This window comes from Gekko japonicus, unplaced genomic scaffold (assembly GCF_001447785.1).
Source record: "Gekko japonicus isolate JY-2015 unplaced genomic scaffold, Gekko_japonicus_V1.1 scaffold4739, whole genome shotgun sequence".
Classification (NCBI taxonomy): domain Eukaryota; kingdom Metazoa; phylum Chordata; class Lepidosauria; order Squamata; family Gekkonidae; genus Gekko; species Gekko japonicus.
The window spans coordinates 52,098-73,959 of record NW_015166580.1 but is presented as its reverse complement, the minus strand read 5'-3'; the positions used below and the strand labels follow the sequence as shown (position 1 = coordinate 73,959).

The 21,862-nt window shown below is 46.2% G+C and overlaps 1 protein-coding gene across 1 annotated transcript; it reads right to left on the bottom strand.

The window, feature by feature from the left end:
• Positions 1-3,181: 3,181 nt before the first annotated feature.
• LOC107111403 (zinc finger protein 532-like) lies at positions 3,182-20,311 on the bottom strand (the record flags this gene model as incomplete). The annotated part of the gene is made up of 2 exons (XM_015412371.1): positions 17,975-20,311; positions 3,182-3,363 (listed from the first exon to the last, which is right to left on the bottom strand). Coding segments are annotated over exons 1-2 (2,519 nt in total), but the record flags the coding sequence as incomplete, so codon positions are not given.
• Positions 20,312-21,862: the final 1,551 nt, after the last annotated feature.

Genomic DNA, 21,862 nt, shown 5'->3' with positions numbered 1-21,862 from the left:
AACATCCTAAATTAAAACATGGTGCTCAATAGCTTGCATAGTTCCAGAGATGGCAGATCGTTGGTCCGAAGTTCCGAGTGGTACTTCCCACGGCTCAATATTAAGATGTTTCCTCAGGGCTTCGTCCAAAACAAGGCGGTGGTGGTATAGTAGGGGCGGTGGCTCCTACTCAAAGGCCTAGCGGAAGAGCTCCGTCTTGCAGGCCCTGCGGAACTGCATGAGATCCCGCAGGGCCCGGATCTCCCCTGGGAGCTCATTCCACCAGGTAGGAGCCGCCACCGAAAAAGCCCTGGTCCTAGTAGCAGCCAGCTTTGTATCCTTGGGACCCGGGATGGCTAACAAATTTTGGGGCCCTGACCGTAGTGCTCTTGGGGGAACATATGGGGAAACATACGGGAAAGAATTTATGCTCTGCCTTTCTGCCTCCAGAAGGGCCACGAAAAGTATCCTAGGCCTACCGCTACAGCTGAAGGCTTCCCCCTCAGTTCCCTTTGAAGCCTGCTGGTGCCATGGGCATTGGTGGAAGGAACTGGGGGGAGGAAAGGCTTGGTGCGCCTGCGAGCCTATGTCACTTCCGGTTTAAACAGGAAGTGACATGGGACACCCCAGCAGGCCGCAAAAATTCTATGGTAAAACCACAGAGTTTTTGCGAAATGCTAGAATGTCCCCTGTGTCACTTCTAGTTTAAACTGGAAGTGATGGAGGTGCGCTGGCATGCCAGGTCCTGTCCCCCGATTGCCACTGTGGATTGCCAGTTGTGGCACGGCAACGCTAGCAAGGCAGCTAACAGATTAAAACATACATAATAAAACCATATTTTAAAACCATTAAATCCAACAAATATCTTCTGCATTCTAATTTGCCCATTTCTCCCCCCTCCCCATCATATTTGTGGTGTGTATCTAAAACACTATATTTTTAGAGAGTTAATCTGTAATTTTCTTCTGTTGTACGATAGTAACATTAAAGACAAAACACTAAAATAAAAAGCAATAAAAATGCATCATTAAAACAATTAAAACCACGGCTAAATGCCATACGTATGTACACGTACAGGCAGTGTACCCATGATGGGGAACACACACCCCCTTTAAACATACTTTCTTGGTCACAGGGATGGGGCCTGTGTGTGTAGGAGAAGAAGAAGAAGAGATTGGATTTATACCCCGCCCTTCACTACCCAAAGGTGTCTCAGAGCGGCTTACAAACTCCTTTCCTTTTCCCTCCCCACAACAGACACCCTGTGAGGTAGGTGGGGCTGAGAGAGCTCTGACAGGAACTGCTCTTTTTCAAGTACAGCTCTTATCAGACTAAGGCTTGCCCAAGGTCATCCAGGCAGGTGCAAGTGGAGGAGTGGGGAATCAAACCCGGTTCTCCCAGATTAGAGTCCACACACCTAACCACTACACCAAACTGGCTCTCGTAGACTCTGCGTAGACTCTGTGGCTATGAACCAGGAACCACACAAAGGCAGGGGTTGGAGTCAACGCACTCATGCCCACTCCCCCTTTGCGCACATTGGATTCAGTGCTTGTAACGCTGTCATTCCTGGGCTAGGGAACCAGCACAGACACAAGAACCAGCACATTAGGGAGCAAGTTTCAGCATATCCATTTTGTTGATGGTTGTTTAAATTCAAGGCATTTTTTTTAAAACACTGGAGAACATTTAAAAAAGACATTACTTCAGGCTGCCACCACATTTTGCTACACTTAAAAAATTCCGCCCCTCCTCCACAGGGCTCAATGTCCCCAGTTCTCCTCTCCTGCATTTTATCCCTACAACCAGCTGAGACCACGTGCCTGGCCCCAGGTCACTCCACGATGCTCACAGCAAGACGGGGATTCAAACTGGGTATTCCCGGTTCTAGCTGTACACTCTGTAAACACTATATCACCAGTGCTCCCTCTAAGCTGAGCTAGTGTGAGCTAGCTCACAGGGGTTTTTTTAGCCTCCAGCTCACACCTTTCTGTCTTAGCTCAGGAAGGATGGTTCCAGAGCAAACTAATTTACGCAGTAGCCAAATCACTTACTTACAACTTTAACGCCAGGAGCTCACAAAGTAGAATTTTTGCTCACAAGATTCCACAGCTTACAGGGAGCATCCCACCTGTCTCTCCTGTGCAAACCAGGCCTGCAGCTAGGTTTACCAAGCCTCCTCTAGGCCCTGGAATACCAAAATAGCAGCCTAGAACACACCAAACAGCCCCATACTGTGCATGCCCTTTTAGGCGAATCAGTGGCAGCAAAAGATATGCTTCTCTGCCATTACTGATCTCTCTGATGAGGAACTCCAGACAAGCTTTCAAGGCTGGGTGACGATGAGCATACTAAATAATAATAATGCGACAAGCTTTCATTGATCGATTGAATAGATTAAACAATGAATGATTCATCCATTGGATGAATCAACGGGATTGCCAAGTGAAACGCACACCTCCCCCCCCCTTTTTTTGAGGCACTCTTGGGGCCTTTATGTCTCTGAACACATGGTGGTATTTATTTTATTGTTATTTATGAAGCACCTAAAAGCACTAGGCACTGCACAAAACAACAACAGCAACCAAAAACAAGACAGGCCCTGCCCACAGACTTACAGCAGAGTGAAATAAATTATAAGTTATCTTCCTTCACCATCTGAAAGAGAGACACCTATATGGAGGATCTGGTGATGTGCAGAGATATCAGTTAACTGGCTGCAGCTGAGCGGCAGAGCACCTGCTTTTGCATGCAGAAGGTCCCAGGTTCAATTCCCGGCATCTCCACTTAAAGGATCACGTAGCAGGGGATGTGAAAGACCTGCAAATATGCAAACTGCTAAATCTAGGAAAGGCAAACTTAATGCTTGCTATCAACATCTGGCCTAATATAACATGAGAAACTTTAATAGCTGACAAGGCTAACTGCCCAAATTAACATTGCACCAAATTATTGTTACATAATTAACTATACAGAAAAATGGATTCCCTGTTTATCACTTGGCAACTCAATGAAAAAGGAATCCGCACATACTCTAAATGATTGAGATTCACACATATCTACTCATTAAAGGGTCTTTTCATAAAAGTTACAGAAAGCACTTTACGGTTTATGACAGAATCTATATTTGGGAGCCTGCAGTGGCCTTTGGGAACCCTGATTATTCCCCTAAATTACTTTGAATTGTTATCATTATACTGACCGGAATCCAACTCTCCGTGTGTAATGGAGGCAGTTCTTGGTGACGTGGGTCTGGAAATGGACCGATCGGCAGATGGCGCCACATTCCGGACAGGTGTAGGGAGATTTATGTTGATGGATTCTCTGGTGCGATGCAAAACTGCACAAGTTGGGAAGCAGCATCTGGCATATACTGCAGGTTTTCTGAATGGCGAAGCAAGAGAGGTGAGATGAGAGATGTCTTAGATACAAACCAAGAGATGTCTTAGATACAAAACAACCTTTGAAAAAGGCTTACATTTATGGGCATTTAAGGTTTTTTTTTTTAAAAAAGAACTCAACAAAGCAAAAATCACAACAAAACATTATTCACAGGGTTTGCTTTTTTTAAAACTTGACTGCCTGCCTTTCTAGATAACAGCTTAAGAACAGATCCTGTAACGCGCAAACAATTGGCTCACTTTCAACCTGGTCACTCTTACTCCTCCCACCTCTGCTTCTGCTACGCTCTCCCCAGTACCAGCATATATTTAGTTCGTGGGCCCTGGCTCAGATGGCCCAGGTTAGCCTGATCTTGACAAATTTTAGATACTAAGCAGAGTTGGCCTTGGTTGGTACTTGGGATGGGAGACCACCAAGGAAGCCCAGGGTTGCTGCGTAGAGGCAGACGATGGAAAACCATGGCTGTCTGTCTCTTGCCTTGAAAACCTTTCAGGATCACCGTAAATCAGCTGCAGCTTGACGGCGTTTTACACCACCCCCAAGATCCTTGGGGAAGAGACCCATCTTTTTTTGCTTAAGCTGTAAACCACCATGTAGGTTGATATAATAACACCCTCCATTTAAAGCCCCTTGATTCAACCCCAAGAAAAGAAAGCATTTTTCCCTTTCACTGTTTTTTGTTTATTTAGTTGTGCTTCCTTTCAGAGCCCTGCTCCAGGCGGCTTGTGGCAGAGCAGCCCTACTGACCTGTGGGCACTACTCCATCTTGCCCTCTGAGGCATCTGGGCACCAGTGGCCGTCCACCCCGCCCAACTCCCCCCCGGCAATGTGTCACTCTCCTGGGCTTCTTTCTAACGCTCGGAGGGATTTTCTCTCCCTTATCTGGTAATACTGTCGCCAACTGGAGGAAAGGCAGGAAAAAAATGTAGCAGTGCAGGGCAAATAATCTAATGTTAAACAATACAGTTAAAAAACAATTGCCAACTATGGAGATAGATGAAGATGGGTAGCTGTGTTAGTCTGTCTGCAGCAGTAGAAAAGAGTAAGGATCTAGTAGCACCTTCAAGACTGAAAAAAGATCAATTTCCCACAAGCAGCTGCATCGCTCTCGCGCTTCCCTTTCCCCCCCATTGCATTTGTCAATTTCCCACTACTTGCTGCACGGCTGCATTTTGACCCACAGCATCCCCCGATTTCCCCCGCGTCTTCACTATCTTTAAAAACAAGGATCACAAAGATGCGGGGGGAAATCGGGGGGATGCTGTGAGTCAAAACACGGCCGCGCAGCAAGTAGTAGGAAATTGACGAATGCAATCGGGAAAGGGAAGAGCGAGGGCGGCACATCTGCTTGTGTGAAATCGGTCAAAATTTCTGGCAGGGGAGGAGCTCTCCTGAGCCACTGCTTTAAATTCAGGTACTACTGGACTCTTACTCTTTTCTAATGCAACTATGTACTTTTTCATACATAAGAACGTAAGAAGAACCCTGCTGGATCAGACCATCTAGTCCAGCACTTTATCTCGCACAGTGGCCAACCAGTCCCTCTGGAGGTCCAACAACAGAGCATAGAGGCCAATGCCCTCCCCTGATATTGCCTCTTGGCACTGGTATTAAGGTTGCCAGCCTCCAGGTGGGCCCTGGAGATTCCCCCGCTTTTACAACTGATATCCAGCTGACAGAGATCAGATCCCCTGGAGAAAATGGCTGCACTGAAGGGGGGACTCAACGGCAGGGGTGTCAAACATAACGTCCGGGGCCCAGAAATGGCCTGCCGAGGGCTCTTAGGCGGCCTGGGAGCAACTAGTGCAAGGGAGGGACAGGAGACTGCTTGGAGGAAGTAGGCGGAGTCACTCCGATTGTGGCTTCAGCACGGCAGAACAACCTTGCCTGCAGCAGTCAAACAGTGTAGGAACGTCTGTCCAGTGTTGTACTGCTGGCTCTCCAGTCTGCTTATGTGGGCTTTCCTCAGAACCCCCCCCCCCCCAATCCCATGGGGCCCTGCAGTGAGGACACGCCAACTCACAGCTTACCAGCTGCTGTCCTATCTGCTGTCCTATCTGCTGTTTCTATCTCCGGTACCTGGCATTACATTTTATGGCATGCATGGCCCGGCCCGGCCCGGCCCAACAAAGTGACATTTATGTCAGATCCTGCCCCCTTAACAAATGAGTTCAACACCCCTGCTCTATGGCACTCTCCTGGATCCACCCCCAAAGTCTGCAGGTATCTTCCAACCCAGACCTGGCAACCCTAAACTGGTATTCAGAGGTTACTGCCACTGAATGTGAAAGTTCCCTTTAGTCACCCTGGCAAGCAGCCACTGATAGACCTGTCCTCCACATCTAGAAGTCAATCCTCATTTGCCTCAGTGACTAACCCAACCCATCTTCTTACCCACTTCATGTACCAGTCTGAATGTATACGATACGTACCTCCAAATGTATAAAATACGTATCTACACAGATACTTATCTGGTCTGTATAGAGAACTGAGGGCTTGGTGGGAAAACTGGGAGGGAACTTTGCACTGCCAGTCTCTTCACCCGTGTTTAAGACGTAAGGAAACATAACTGGTTCAGAGCCTACTAAATATATTGTGGGAGAAGCTTGTTTTTAAGGTGCCTCAGGTCTCTCTCTCGTTTTTACAGACATGATTGGTTTTTTATTACATTTTTAAAGAGGAAACCTTACTACTGACTTGCACCGTCCACACACAGAGGGCACAACCCTCCCACGAGTACAACACATGATAGAGCACGAGTATAGCACCTGCTGAACAAGCCTGCTAAAAATTGCTTTGTGACTGGGGACTGTAGACTGATAGTGGTGAATGGGTCAGAAAAGGGATTCCACTCCAGCTTGGGTGCTCTGCCACCGCTCACTTTTGGAACATTTGCAAGTCCAGATCATGATCCATCACCACTTCACCTCACGAAGCCCTCTTTATGTCTTGGTGCATTTCAACTCTGGACGCAAACAGCTGCGGAGCCGTCTTAGCTACCACAGGAGAAGCCTTTCGCCCAGCTCCCTGGACCCATGGCTGCCTTTATCACACTTTCAAAATGAGCCTGGGAATGACCTTTTCCACTTCAACCCGACTGCTGTAACACTTCCCTTTAAACTTTAAAGAAACACTTCCCTTTAAACGTTTACTGCCAAAAATGGCCTCCGTGAGATCCCGAACTTGTCTAAAGGCTAAAACTAGGCACCATTTAAACATTGTTTTTAATAACCTTGTGGCGGACCTCTGCCAATGCGCACACCACCAACGCTTTTTTAAAAATGGCGGCTGAAAAGCGGAAGCTTCGGGCAGCTTTCGAGCAGGGAGGGGGTTTAAACCGGAAGTGGCTCGACACCGGAGGCGCGATCACACAGGGGGGAAATGCGGCTGGAACTGGAGAATCAGGAAAACACCACTTGGGGACCTGGTATCAAAATACTCCGGGTTAAAGCTGTTTTGAGCCGGAAAGCAACGACTGGGAACGGGAGGCAGATGCTGACCGTGTGATCGCGCAGATAAAATCCGTTTCTGAGGCGGGCCGAAAGCTGACAAAACGGCCCGTCTGAACGCACCCTGGGAGTTATTTGCTCCACCCAAAGATTCCTGGGTTTGGAGATGGAGCCTCTTTTCTTGAAATTACATTTACTGGGACTGTCCCGTCCTCTTCTCTCAATTGCTCTGTGCTTTTTATGGGAACGAGGAACTGCTGGCGTGGCAGCAGAATGGCTTTTAGAGCTGTTCGAACTTCAAAGCGGTTTCATATCTACACAGCAAGAACTGGAGCTGTGATAAGAGTAATGGTCTCTTCTATACATCTGTGGCCTAAAGCAAGTCTTGGTAATGGGTATAACAAACAGGGGACCCGCAAGGACTTGTGGGGTAGGGGGACATCTCATTTCCCCTATATCCCACTCCCACACAATTTGCTCCTTTCCTCCCGGGGTGGCCAGGTGCTTTCCTCCTGCCAGAGGGGAGAGTTAGGGGGTGTTCCAGGGGTGGGCGATGTGCTGACGCCACTTCCAGAAGTGATGTCATCATGTTGGGGTGACGCTCTACTTTTTGGGCAAAACTCAATGGCAAAAACGGCTACAAACCATAGAGTTTTGCCCAAAAAGTAGAGCATTGTTCCTGATCGTGCCAATGCAATGACATCACTTCCGGAAGTGACATCAGTGTGTCGCTGATGTCACGCAGGGGGCACAGTGTCCCCCCCCCACTGGCCAGCTGCCAGCCATCAGGCCGCAGCCTGCAAAAGCGGGGGATCCCCTGCCCCCACCTGGGGACTGGCAAGCCTATTTCCTCCCCCTGGAAGCCCCCATAGCCTCCCCTGTTCATGCTTCTTTCCCTCCCACCCACCTCTATCTGCTCCCCTCCATCTTTTCCTCCTTCTTTCCCCAAGCAGCCTCTTCCCTTCTCTTCCCTGTCTCACCTACCCAACTACCTTTTCCTGTTCTCGCCTCCTCTCTCCTTCGCCCCTTCCCCTGCTTCTTCTCCTTCCATCTTTTACCCTTTTTCATGAAGACAGTTTCAGAGGGTGGCCTCCGTGTTGGTCTGCGGTAGAACAGCCAGAACTGTTGGTCTCTAAGGTGCTGCGGGACTCGAATCTACCTTCTGTTGGTCTCTCTCCCATCTTTGACAAAACCCAAGGCTCGGAAGGGTTGGCAATATTATTGTGATTGCCCACCAACCCCCCGCAAATAGCCACAGAGATCTCATAACACAGTCTTGTGCAATCTGAGTGGGCATTCGTCTCTTAAGTCCACAGGCAATACCCTTAAATACAGCCATCTTTAATACTACAATAAAGAACTTGTGTATTTCCTTTCACCAGTCACTCTGTCTGCACTCTGCCTAGATTAGGGTTGACCGTGGCAGCCCAGGTAGCACTATGGCCACACGTCCATGCCGTGCAGTGACTCAAGTAAGAAAATTCTTTGGAAGTGGTCTGTCGTGACCCAGAAAACAATAAGAACCAGTCTTGGAATCTGAAGAAATGGCTTTTGCATCCTGGCTCTCGACCCAAAGTAGGACCTAGGAAATTCATGGAGGATAAGTGTATCAATGCTACTAGCCATGGTGACTGATGGGAACCTCCACATTCAAAGGCACTAATCCTCTGAATCCCAGAGCCAGGAGGCAACATCACTTTTGACAATATTTGAACAATATCTGGAGTTTTATCATCAAGATTTTTTTAGTTATGCAATTTTCCTGTAGACTTTTTTCGGGTGCGTGTACATTTCTTTTGAATTGTTGGAATATAATGTGAATTGTGATGTTTGCACATGTTTTGTTTTAGGGGAGCTACTGAATGTAGGATTGATTGTATTGATTGTATTAATTTATTTAGTCTGGTTCTGTCTTTGTCTTATTTCAGTAGAAAAGAGCAAGAGTCTGGTAGCACCTTAAAGACTAACAAAATTTGCAGCAGGTACGAGCTTTTGTGAATCACTGCTCACTTGTTCAGATACAGCTGATCTAAGAGTAGCGATTCTCTTACAAAGGAATTTCAAAGGGAGATTAGAAAGAGAGCCCACTGAATTGCAACTGATAATGAAGCTCAAAACAATGCATCCACCTGGACTTAATCGAGACCTAGGTTTCCTGTCTCACTGCCAATTATGATTTTTGCACACCTACTACCCTGGCTACCCTCTACATATTACTACCCTCTACATATTACACCTAGTCCAATCACACTTGCTATCGTCATTCCCCTGCTATTGTCATTTGCCTGCTATTGTCATTCAGAATCTGAAATCACTTCACTTTCCAATATAGAGGATTGATGGACTCACATTGTAGCTATAGCTGAAGAAGTGAGCAGTGACTCATGAGAGCTCATACCCTGCCACAAATTTTGTTAGTCTTTAAGGTGCTACCAGACTCTTGCTCTTTTCTACTGAAATAAGACAAAGACAGAACCAGACTAAATAAATTAATACAATCAATACAATCAATCCTACATTCAGTAGCTCCCCTAAAACAAAACATGTGCAAACATCACAATTCACATTATATTCCAACAATTCAAAAGAAATGTACACGCACCCGAAAAAAGTCTACAGGAAAATTGCATAACTAAAAAAATCTTGATGAGTGCAAACATCACAATTCACATTATATTCCGACAATTCAAAAGAAATGTACATGCACCCAAAAAAAGTCTACAGGAGAATTGCATAACTAAAAAATCTTGATGCTAAAACTCCAGATATTGTTCAAATATTGTCAAAAGCTAGAATGAACCTCTTTCACACAGAAACGGGTCTTGGCACAGACAATCAGGTAAAGGTTCTGCACAAAGAACGCACAACTACAACAGCAGAAGTAAAAGTCAAACAAAATACGAACTCTCTTCTCCGAGGCTTCATGACCACTTAGTCTGGCCAAAGCTCCTTTGTTTGTCTTCAAAATTAACCAGACAAATCACCCTCACCTCATAGCAATGCTAAGGAGTCATACTTGTTCATTGCTCATTTAGTTAAATCATTCTTCTCCAGGCAATTTGAAGACATGGACATTATTCATTTTTTTACTCCTCTGAAAAGTATTTTTGTTTGTCAACTATTGCTCGAAGGGTGGAGCTTATGAACGACGCATGAATGTCTTGTATTGGATCAGACCATGAGTTTATATAGCTCAGCATCTCCTACGGGTGCCTGGTGGCAGCTTCCTGAAATCTCAGGCAGAGACAGAGAGCCAGTTGGGTGCAGCGGTTAAGAGCGCGGACTCTAATCTGGGAGAACCGGGTTTGATTCCCAACTCCTCCGCTTGCACCTGCTGGGTGACCTTGGGTCAGTCACAGTTCTCTCAAGAGCAGTTCCTGAAAGAGCTCTCTCACCTATCTCACAGGGTTGTGGGGAGGGGAAGGGAAAGGAGACTGTAAGCCGCTCTGGGACTCCGAGGGAAGGGCGGGGTATAAATCCAATCTCTTCTTCTTCTTTCCTGACACTTGCGAACTCAGTTCCTTTTGCCTGGAAGTGGCCGGAGGCACGGATTGTACCCTACAACTCATATCTATGAGTGCACATATATTGCATCAATAAGTATTCATTACTCACGGGGGGACGACCGTGTGTATTTTATTTAGACAGTTCTCTCTCTCTCTCTCTTTCTTTTGGGAAGGAAGGCTGCAGGGTATAGCGCGATCTCATCAGATCTTGGAAGCTAAGCAGGGCCTCAGCGCATGGAAGGGAGACCTCCAAGAAAGGACTCTGCGGAGGAAGGCAACGGCAGGCCTCCCCTGCTTCTTGCTCGCCTTGAGAGCCCCTTGGCAGCGACTTGGCAGCACTCCACACTCTTTTGGACTGAGATAGGGACCAGACCACCCTGACCTCTTCCTTTGGAGGATACGGGCCATGCAAGCGTATTCCACGCCAAGATTCCCCACCCCCACCTACGTTGCACTCTGACCTCATGAAAAGGCCCTTGTCACCCTGATCCTCTGAGCATGCGGCCACACAAATATCTGCATGCACAAGTACTTCAGCACAATTGGTAAACACGACAGGTCAGGGCACCACTGAATGGGCTTTGGTCCCCCAGTGTTCGTGACCCAGTGGAGGAGATTCTAAGAAATGTCCTTCAGCACTGTCATTCCTCACGGACAGACAGAAGAAGAGGAAAGGCTGGGAGAAAACGGCAGGGCGAGTTACTGAAAGAATAGGAGGAACGGTGTGTGTTTTTATGGGAGACATTAACAGCTGCAAAAAAGTTATCAGAACAGTTTGATAGTTTAGAGGGCAAAACATCTGCAAAGTGCAGGCTATTACTCTGGACTGGCAAGCATACTCAGGGTTTTTTTTCTTTCTTTGTAGTAAACTTAGTCCTGCTTGGTTTATTTTTAAACTCTGCCCTCTTTACTTCTTCACATCCACCAGCACAACAGTATACTCTGGTGTTCTGCTTTCCCTTGCAACGCCATTCACCTAAAAATGACAGGAATATCCTTGAGGAAGAAAAGAGAGCGTGCTGGAAATTCTCTCACACACACAGATACATCCACCTGAACTTTCTGTGTGGAACTGTACACAGACTTTTCTATCTCTAGGATCAGTGTGTTTACATTTCGCTTGAGAAGTTGGAATATTTGTGAGCATTCCCTGGCATCGAAGAAATTCAGGCAATGGACAGGGAGGACTCGCACAATGATAGGTAAGAGCCACACTGTTGTACTTCATTTTCTTCTTTCTCAGCTTATTATAAGACTTTTACACCCCAGAAAAACTATTTTTTTTACATGTTCATGTCGCTGATCTGATCTCCTATTCCTATCTCCTATCTTATTCCTATCTCTGATACATGGTAAATACCATAATACAAGAACCACTATAAGAAAGCGTAGAAAACCAGCCACTCTGTACCCTTCTGAACGGCCATTACATACATACATGAAAAGCTGCCTTGAGCGGGCTAGAAATCCAACAAACAAACAAACAGACAGACAGACAAATAAAGGTCAAGCACACAACCTTCCATAAAACAGCACTCCTACTATTTATGCAGGTCTGAGAGCTGGAGTTTGCATTTCTTTACATGGGCTTTGCATATTAATGGGGAAGCTCAAAAGTCAAGCACCCAGAATGCTGAACTTTATATGCAAAACCTAACTGCTGGAAACCAAAACCAAAGACTGTGTTGAGTCATGCACCTTAACTGACAAATTAGTAAAAGCCTCCCATTTAATGGATTGCACTGTACAATTCAACCATATGACAAAACTATTGCCAGGACTTGCAAAAAAATTAGTTTGCTTTGTAGAAAACTCTTGATTCTTGATGCGAAGTATAAAATACAAGCAGGGGACCTGTGAATAAAATACAAATAGGGGACCCATCTCATTTTCTCACTGTATCTCTCTTCCCATGCTGTTCCCTCTTTCTCTTGCTTTTCGTTGCTTCCGTCTCTTCCTTCCTCCTGCCCATCTGTCTACCTACTTTCATCTCCACTTTTGTCTCTTTCCTTCCACCTTTTCCCTCTACTTCGTTCCCACCAGCTACCTTTTTAGGTCCCCCCCCCCTTCAGCTTCTACTTCCCTCTCTGCAATCTTTCATTTTTTTCAGTCCCTTCTTTTAACTGACAGAAACCAAGACTTGAAAGGGCTGCCAAAATGGTTGTGCTTGCCTAGCAACCGCTCTCCCAGTGGCCAAGGAGATCTCATAATGGCATCTCCCGAGATCCGAGTGTGCATTCACCCATTAAAGCTGCAGCAATTACTTCTATTATGGGAAGGGGAGGGTTATCCCAACAATGCGTTTTAAATTAATATTTCAGATTTTCCTGCAAACCTGAGGCTTCCTCCAGCTTTGCAGAAAAAATCTCCCATCTGCCCTTGGCCCCACTGTGTTGGTTTTCTGATCCAGGCTCTAGGACTCAGTTCAGAATTAGATACGACTTTCAAGTTGTTTAAGCAGCCTTCAGAGACGACACAAGTGTTGGGAAACTAGTCATAGCTGGTTACAATGGAAATGAACAGATCCAGGGGTAATTTCGTAGAAAAAGAGCTAGGGGGTCTCATTAGCATAACTCATTAGCATATGCCACACACCCTGACATCACCGGAAGTGTGTCATAAGGCCACACACCCCACCCCCAACGGTCCCGGCCGCCGGCGGCCTTGCAGCTCCACTGCCGAGCCCTATGAGGGGCCCGGCGGTGGACCTGCAAGACCGGCGGGAGTGCAAGGAAGCCCCGCGAAGGCCCTCCCTGGCCCCAGGCAGGCAGGGTGGGGAGAGGTGGGGAGGAAGCAACTTACCCTCCCTCTTCTCCTGCCTCCTCCTGGCTGAATGAGGGCCGGAAGCGGGGCGGCCGGAAGCAGGGGGCGGGGCTTCGTCATGTGCCCCGCCCCCTGCACCTCACCTGGGGGAACTGCGATCTCCCACGATCCCCCCCGAAATGACCTCTGAACAGATCTCACCTCCACCATGTCTGACAGGCCGGCCCAGCAAGTCCACCAGCCCTGGGTGTTAGACAACCCTCCTCTTTTTCTGAAATCACAGGGAAGGCAACCAAGAAAAAATAGCTTCTCCATGTCACTGAGCCGCCATAGGTAGCTGGTCAGCTCTGTTTGGCTTAGCAGACTAGAAACTGCATATCTGGAACTGAGGTTAGCCAAAGGTGATGTCTGATGCTCTGTGTCCCAGGGAAGTAATAATCAAGGACTGTGACAAAACCAATTCCAATAACCTTTATTGGCATACACAAAACCAATTCCACTGAAATTAAGGATAGCATTCTAAAGCAGGAAGTGTTAGAATACATTCAACCGCTCTCAAGCAACAAGCTAGTGAACTTAATTGAATGCCAAACAAAAGTCTACCAGGGAAAAGACTGATGATGTATTTGGGAAACCCAGACTGAATCTCCTCTGTCGCAACTTCTTGTATAATTAACAGCTGAGGAAGTTCTTGGAGATCGGAGGGGCAGATGCACTGCCAGCCCTAGAAGGTGGCCCTGGGCTAGACAGACCATTCCTATAACTTTGGTTGAGGCATACTTGGAATACTCTTCTTACCCATGTCCCAAAACTGCCAACATTGAGCAGCTACATACTCTCACCAACTGCAAACTATGTGCACATACAGAGGGAACACATAAAGCATTTTCTATGGTGCTTATCTGCCTTACACAGATATTCTGCAATATTCCACACTATCCCCATCCTATCCAGCTCCATCCAGTGAGAAGCAGAGAGGCAAAATCTTGCCGTCAAAGGTGAGTGGAATGTCCTTGTTGAGAATCTTGATCCAGCAGTATTTTGTGTGTGTTTATCTATATCTATATGTATAGCAGAGAAAGTGGCATGGTGTAGCTCGATTTCGTGAGATCTCGGAAGCTAAGCAGGGTTAATACTTGGATGGGAGACCACCAAAGAAGACTCTGCAGGGTAAAGAAATGGCAAACTACTAGGGCTTCTCACTTGTCTTGAAAGCCCCTTGCTGGGATCACAGTAAGTTGACTGTGGCTTGAAGGCACTTCACACACACACAAACATTTATGTATTTGTGTGTGTGTGTATATTTTTTTTAAAGCCATCTATACTGATGCTATACATATTCTAATTTTTTTACACTTTTGGAATTCTTTATTTTTTTTAAGGAAAGCACATGATGTACTCAGACATTAAGGTGCAAGTGAAGGTAGCATTGGTAAGAGGTGCTGGCGTTAGACTACAAGACAGAGAAACCCAACACCCCCACACACATTGGCTGTAATTAAAGTCAATGCTACCTTCACTTGCACCTTAATGTCTGAGTACATCATGTGAGAAAAAAAATCAAGGTAAAGGTTTCCCTTGCTCGAAAGCTAGTTGCTCGAAAGCCAGTTGACTTTGACTCTAGGGGGCAGTGCTCATCTCCATTCCCAAGCCAAAGAGCCAGAGCTGTCCAAAGACTTCTCCGTGGTCATGTGGCTGACATGACTAAATGCCAAGGCCCACCGCTGTTACCTTCCCACTGAAGCGGTACCTATTTATCTACTTGCAATTTCTTGCTTTCGAACTGCTAGGTTGGCAGGAGCTGGGGCCAGAGACGGGAGCTCCCTCCGTCATACGGCACTAGGATCTCGAACTGCCAAACTACAGACCTTCCGGTCTACAGCTCAGAGTCTTAACCTCTGAGCCACCGCGGCCCTTTTCAATAATACATCCATGTTTAAAAATGACTAATTTTACACTATTGAAGTGTGTGATCTTTTCCATGTTACCAGGTTTACCTCAATATCCACATATACTTTTACCTGTCATGCCTGCCCCTGCTGATGTCATGCCTGCCTTTGCTGATGCCCCTGAACAGGCTCCTGAGGACCCTGAACAGGCTCCTGAGGACAGTACTGCAGCAGAAAGGCAAAGACTGGATCCTGTAGCTGAAAGCTATCTAAGTGGTGAGGAGGATAGAGCCTCCCAGGGAACACCTGCAAGGGATCAGTCTCTGCTGCAGCCCAGTAATTCATCATCAGACTCGCCTCCACCTGTAACCAGGCTCAGGAATGTAAGAAGACAACAGCTGAGAGAGCGAAGGCAGAATGCACGCATGCGTGCCAGAAGATCTCTTAGCCCTGATTACTGACAGGATCCTGTCCTCACTCCTGGCTAGCTAATGAGTTGATTAGCTAGCACTGTATATATGCAAGTCTGTTGCCAGCAGTCATTTGTGCTGGCAAACGTCGTTTGTTCAGGACCTGAATCCTTGCATCTCTGCTCCAGACCTTGTGGAATTCTTCTCGGCTTGATCCTCGGCTTTTGACCTTTGGCTTTGTTGACCCTGCGTTCATCTCTGACTCCTCTGGTATTGTTGTGATTTATGGACTTGAAACTTTGGTATGTCTGACCCTGCTTTTGGACTGTGATTTAAACCTGCTTGAACCTTGCTACCTGATTTGCCCGGCTTGACCTCGGACTGTTCCTGGACTTTTGCTTGCTTGTGTCACGCCCCCTGGTCCTGCCGTGACATTACCCTTATTGTGGCCGCTTCTGTCCAACGAATACACTTTATTTTGTTCACTACAAAAACTTATATTTTCTATTTTCAACTTTTATTTTTTCCTCTTCCCTCCGAGGGCAAAAACGAAGGAAACATGAAAAAGACAGCACAGGGTGCAGAAGTCTGCGGCTCTATTTGCAATTTTTGCCTACAGAAAACGAAGGCATTTATACTTTTAAATTTCATACTTAAGCCAAACAGTACAATTTGTATGCAAGCTTACACATTATGCGTTTCATACTGTTCAATTGAGTATAATAAGAAAGCACATAATGGCATATATTTCAATCCTCTCACCCATCCTGAGAAAAACAGCTTTTCCCCTGCGGCTTCAAAATTTCTGAAAATGTTAAGCGAGGATAATTCTCCAAGCTGACAATGGGGGATTCAGATGCGTTATTTTGGGTGACCATCCACAGCAAATCCATTCTGGATCAAGACCTGGGACCAAGCAACATACCATCACGTCCAAAACAGATCCAGATCTTTAGATGCCCCCAAGTCTCGGCACGTGACAATGACATCACCAACACGGTGTCAGACTACGATATGGGAGACTCGAGTTCACTGTGTCATGGAAACTCACTGGGTGAGGTAGGATTCTATCAACCACTTGTCAGGGATGCTCTAGGCTGATCCTGTATCGAGCAGTGGTTGGACTAGATGGCCCATAGGACGCCTTCCAACTCTGTGATTCTAGGATTCTGTCTTGGACCAGTCACACACTCTCAGACTAACCTATCTGATGGAGTACTTGTGAAGATAAAAGGGAGAGGGGGAGAGCAACATTATAAACCTTTTTGGATTTCCACTGGGGAGAAAAGTGGGGGGCTCTTTTTGTAGCAGGAACTCCTTTGCATAATAGGCGACACACCCCTAATGTAGCCAATCCTCCAAGAGCTTACAGAGCTCTTCTTACAGGGGCTACTGTAAGCTCATAGGTGTGTCGCCTAATATGCAAAAGAGTTCCTGCTACAAAAAGAGCCCAAATCCAAATAAATAGGGCCCTTGAGCCGTAAGGCTACTACTAGCTGTGACCTTCAGACTCCCTCTTCCTTTGAATTACTTGCCATAGGCAGGGGAAAGCATTCTATTTTTGTACCCAGAACAAGAGACTTCATATCAAGTTCCTGGGTTTTCTCGAGCACTCATGGCATATCTTGGACTACTACTCAGAATCATGGGAGCTACAGCTCAGCTAAAGCTCTGTTATCCTGGATGCACCACAAGTACAGGTCAGCATCCATGGCCCAAGACCCTGGCATGGATTTTGGGTCACAAACCGAGCTCCAATGAGGAACATGGAAGAGGCTGGACCTCAGTTATGGTCATAAGAGCATAAGAACATAAGAGAAGCCAATGTTGGATCAGGCCAATGGCCCATCCAGGCCAACACTCTGTATAGGCAAACAGATCTGGAGACTGAATACTACATCTTGAGAATCATAGCTGCTTCCAGATTTCAACAGAAATGAGATGAACTCAACAGCAACAGTCATGGATTTCACCCACAGTCCTTGGGATTTGGTAAGAGGTTTTTTTATGAATACTTAATTGCTTGAGAGTTCGAGAATACTTAATCGCTTGAGAGCTTTTACACTGCTGTATACCACCCCGAATCTTTTAGCATGGGCCAAGATCAAAATCCAAACAGATGGATAAGCATCACCCTGATACTGTCAGTTCGTTGCCACAGGAGTGTCATTTAAGAAGCCAGTCAAGTGTCCTTAAGACCATTATGTTCATTAAAGAAATAACTAAAGTACCCTTGCCGTTTCCAAACGTTTCATGCCTCACCCTTCCCTCCATATTTTAAAGGACCTCCTTCCAATCTTTTGACACTTTTCTCAATAACCAACAACCAAAAGATAACAAAGAATAAAAACCGGAATCCAGTGACACCTAAAGACTAAGAAAATTTATTCCAGAGAAAGCTGGCATAAATTTTGTTGGTCTTTACGACGCCACTGGACTCCGTTTTTATCTTGCTGCCACCACAGACTAGTGCAGCTACCCATCTGGAATGATAAAAAACAAAGGATGTGCGTGGAAAAGAAAACAGGCAAAAGTACCAAACTGCCCACGTATATACAAAATGTGAGATACTGTACTTGTCCGCTTGAATCCGCAGCATGCTGGAAGTGTGTAGCCAAAGATGTCTCATCTTGGAAAACTTCGTTGCACTCCAAACACTTCAGGCTATGCCGGCATAGCTTTGATGAGTCTTCATCTAGAGGCATAGCTGGAGGAACAGGAGTGCTTGCTGGAGCCGATATGACTGTCCCAGTTAGGCCGGACTGTATCTTTGCTACAGTATGGGTGCCCATGCCAACGGGGCTCTGAAGAACAGACGACGCAACGGAAGTACTGCTTGCTGGGGAAGCAATCATTTGATCCGTTGGAACCGGTTTCAGAATCAAATGGGAACACTGCATCACAACCCCTTTCTCCTTATGTCCCCGAGCATGGGAGAGGAGGCTGCATTTGTTGTAGAAAACAAGGTTTTTTGTGCAATGATTGCAGGTGACCTCAATCCGCACACTCCTCCTATCGTAGTGCTGTGTCAGACTCTTTTCAAGAGCAAACGAGTCCCCACACTCCAAACACTTGTAACCGCGCGTGGGCAAAGTGATGCCTGCGTTTGCAGGGGGACTAAGGTTTGGGACGTAAACCGGGACAGGGTTAACACTGCTGAGCACCTTGTTGAAAGCTTCAACCACTGAACTCTGTAAAGACGACACCACCTGGACTCGAGATACTTTTTTAGAAGGCTGAGAAGCTGCCGCGGAAATTATTGCCTGCTTGATCTGTTGCTGAGGTTTCGTTAGCACTTGGCGGAGTTCGGAGGTGGTCTGAGCACTTTGAGGCAGTAGATTAAGGTTGGCAAGATGGACCGTCTTTGGCACAAGTTTTGCGCTGGCAAGGCTTGAGGCTGGCACCACAACAGTCTGCTGCTGGATCGCGTTGGCGGCTTTGATAATGGCACTGCTGGCACTCTGTACCGACGCAGCAGATATTACTGTCGCTTTCACCGTTGTGTTGTTAGCCAGTTTCAGATTGATAACTTGTGACCCTGCTGTCTTAACAGCCGATACTGGAAGAAAAGCAGTAGCCACGGGCTTAATGGTGACCTGTTTGGGAGCGAGTTCCGCTGACGTCATGGCATTGGCGACGACTGTTGACTGAAGAGGTGCCCTAGGAGGAGAAGAAAGGACTGCAGAAGTTGGAGAGGACAGCAGTGATGTCATGGAAGCAACCATGGAACCAGTTGGGTCTGGTTTCCTCCCATTGTCCAAATCAACTTCCGGCAACACTCTTGTAACCGTTCTCTTGATTTCCCCAGATGACGTCTTGATGGTTTTTATGCGGACTTTTGGAATTGCTGGTGTTGAGCCTGCAGGAGACGGAGGAGACCCTTTACTGCTGTTTTCACTCGATACGCTCCTAGGACTATCAGGCTGTTTCGCTGAGGATTTTTTAGCACAATCAATGAGACTCTGGGATTCTGGTGATTTGTCCAAGGCCCTGGGACTTTCATTCATATCTTTCGGCAGTGGAGAAGATTCTCTTGAATGAGACTGAGGGTCTTTACCCGTGTCCGTTGCCGCTTTTTTAGCACTAAGCGCTGCAATTGCAGCAATACATGAGGAGAGTTTTGCGGATGATTTCGCTTTAGACTGTGAAACACTGGCAAGGGTTACTTCTCCTTTTTCTGTGCCCATTTTCCCGTCAAGTGCCCTGTTTTCAAGTAGTTTTTCAGAATTTTCTTTAAGCAGCTTATCATCTATTTTCCTTGTTTTAAAAGGTTCGTACATACCTAAAGGCGTTGAGTTTGCTTCGGAGTCTCTTTTAACAACTTTGTTTTTATCTGCATTACCTGAACCCGCAACCCCAGGTTTAAGGAGGTTTTCTCCCCCGAGTACCTTTAGCTTCTCATATTCCTGTTGGGAGACAGACCCCGTTAATACATTTGCTCTAAAGTTTCCACGCATGTCTTCTTTATCTGGAGGATCATCCACCTCAATTTTTTCATCGTCGTCAAACTCTTCGGCACTTGAGATAGGACTAAACTGGTTGAAGGCAGACTCTTTGAGCGTAGTCTCTGAAACAGAGCTCTCATCCTTCAGAGATTTCCCTTCCTCTTTATTATAACCTTCTAGAGTCGATACAGTTAGAAACCCGTTATGCAAACCATTGCCCGTGGAATGATGGCCATCTTTCTCTGCTCCTTCAGAAGAATCGATAGTCCGCACATTTTTCACAATGACGCTTACACCGACATCTGATGACGAGGGTGCATGGGAATCATCATCAGTGTGCACGTTCTGCTTTATGTGGCTTTCATGATCATCATGTCCAGATTCAATAGCAGCTTTAGGGTCAACCATATCTGGGATGTCAAATGCTGCAAGGAGGTCATCAAAGTCGGGGGTCTTCATATCTCCCATGGTCACGTTAATTGTTTGGAAGTAAATCTATAAAATGAACAGATGTTTTATATGAGTACTACAATATAGAGTTCCACCAAACATCTCATCCACATGCATTACTCATTTAAGAGTGCCCTGATTAACAGCATGAAGTTTTGGCAGAACATGTAATCATCTCATAAAAACGTATTTTCTTTATATAAAGTTTCCTTATACCGACTCAGACCACACAACCATCAATCTCAGTACTATCTACCCTAACCAGCAGTGACCCGCTGGGATCTCAGACAAAGAACGGTCTTCCCCAATATGTGCTACCTGAGATCATTTAACTGGAGATATTAGGGGTTGAACCTGGAAAATTCTGCTCTGCTACTGAGCCACAGTCCTCTCCTCCTCCCAGTCTTCATTGTGCCATACTTACATAACTTCAAGGCTCTGTCTTTCCACTGATAATATATGGGGAAACAATTTAAGCCCAGAGTAACATGATCATATGATGCTGCTAATAGGAGACTTTGATACTCATTAAAAAAGCTCTTCCCTCCCCCCAATTTCCTGTAGATAAACAGTCTTGTCAGAGAACAATATATTCCCCACGGACAGGAGGCAAGCATATTTTAAATGGAAGATCACATTCCCAATTCTCCAAGCACAAGGAAAAGCATAAGGGAAAAAATGATTAGAAACAGCAAATGGGGGATACAGTTTTTTTAAAAAATTTGCCTTCACGTTGCAGCCGACATGGTGACCCCATAGGGTTTTCAAGGCAAGAGACATTCAGACGTGGTTTCTCATTGTCTGCCTCTGTGCAGCAACACTGGTATTCCTTGGTGGTCTCCCATCCAAATATGAAACATGGCCAACCCTGCTTAGCTTCCAAGATCTGACAACATCGGGCTAGCCCGGGATACATTTATAAAGACATACATTCAATTTCCAGTTCTGAACATAGAAGAAAACATGGCTGAACCAGTTTGGTGTAGTGGTTAAGTGTGCGGACTCTAATCTGGGAGAACCGGGTTTGATTCCCCACTCCTCCACCTGCACCTGCTGATGTGACCTTGGGTCAGTCACAAGCTCTGGCACAGGATGTCCTTGAAAAAGAGCAGTTTGTGTCAGAGTTCTCTCAGCCCCACCCACCTCACAGGGTGTCTGTTGTGGGGAGGGGAAGGGAAAGGAGACTGTAAGCCGCTCTGAACCTTTGGGTAGTGAAGGGCGGGGTATAAATCCAATCTCTTATCTTCTCTTCTCTTCTGAACGGGTCATTTTATCTGTATTTGCAAAGGATATGGAAAATTCATATATTAGACTTTCATCCTACAATGGGGGGAAATGTATTCATGAATAAGTACCATTCTTCTTCCTCCAGTCCTTCTTGATGGACAGCCTCACAAGCAGTACATGGTAAGAAATTCAGCTTCTATAATGCTTATCCATTTAGAAATAGATGCTTCCAAACTGGGCTTCTGGACCAGAAGCCAAATTCCACATGCGTCACAGCAGGGATATGCTTCTTACCCCAAAGCAGATGGAGATGGGGGATGCCCCACCCATGCAAACATAGGG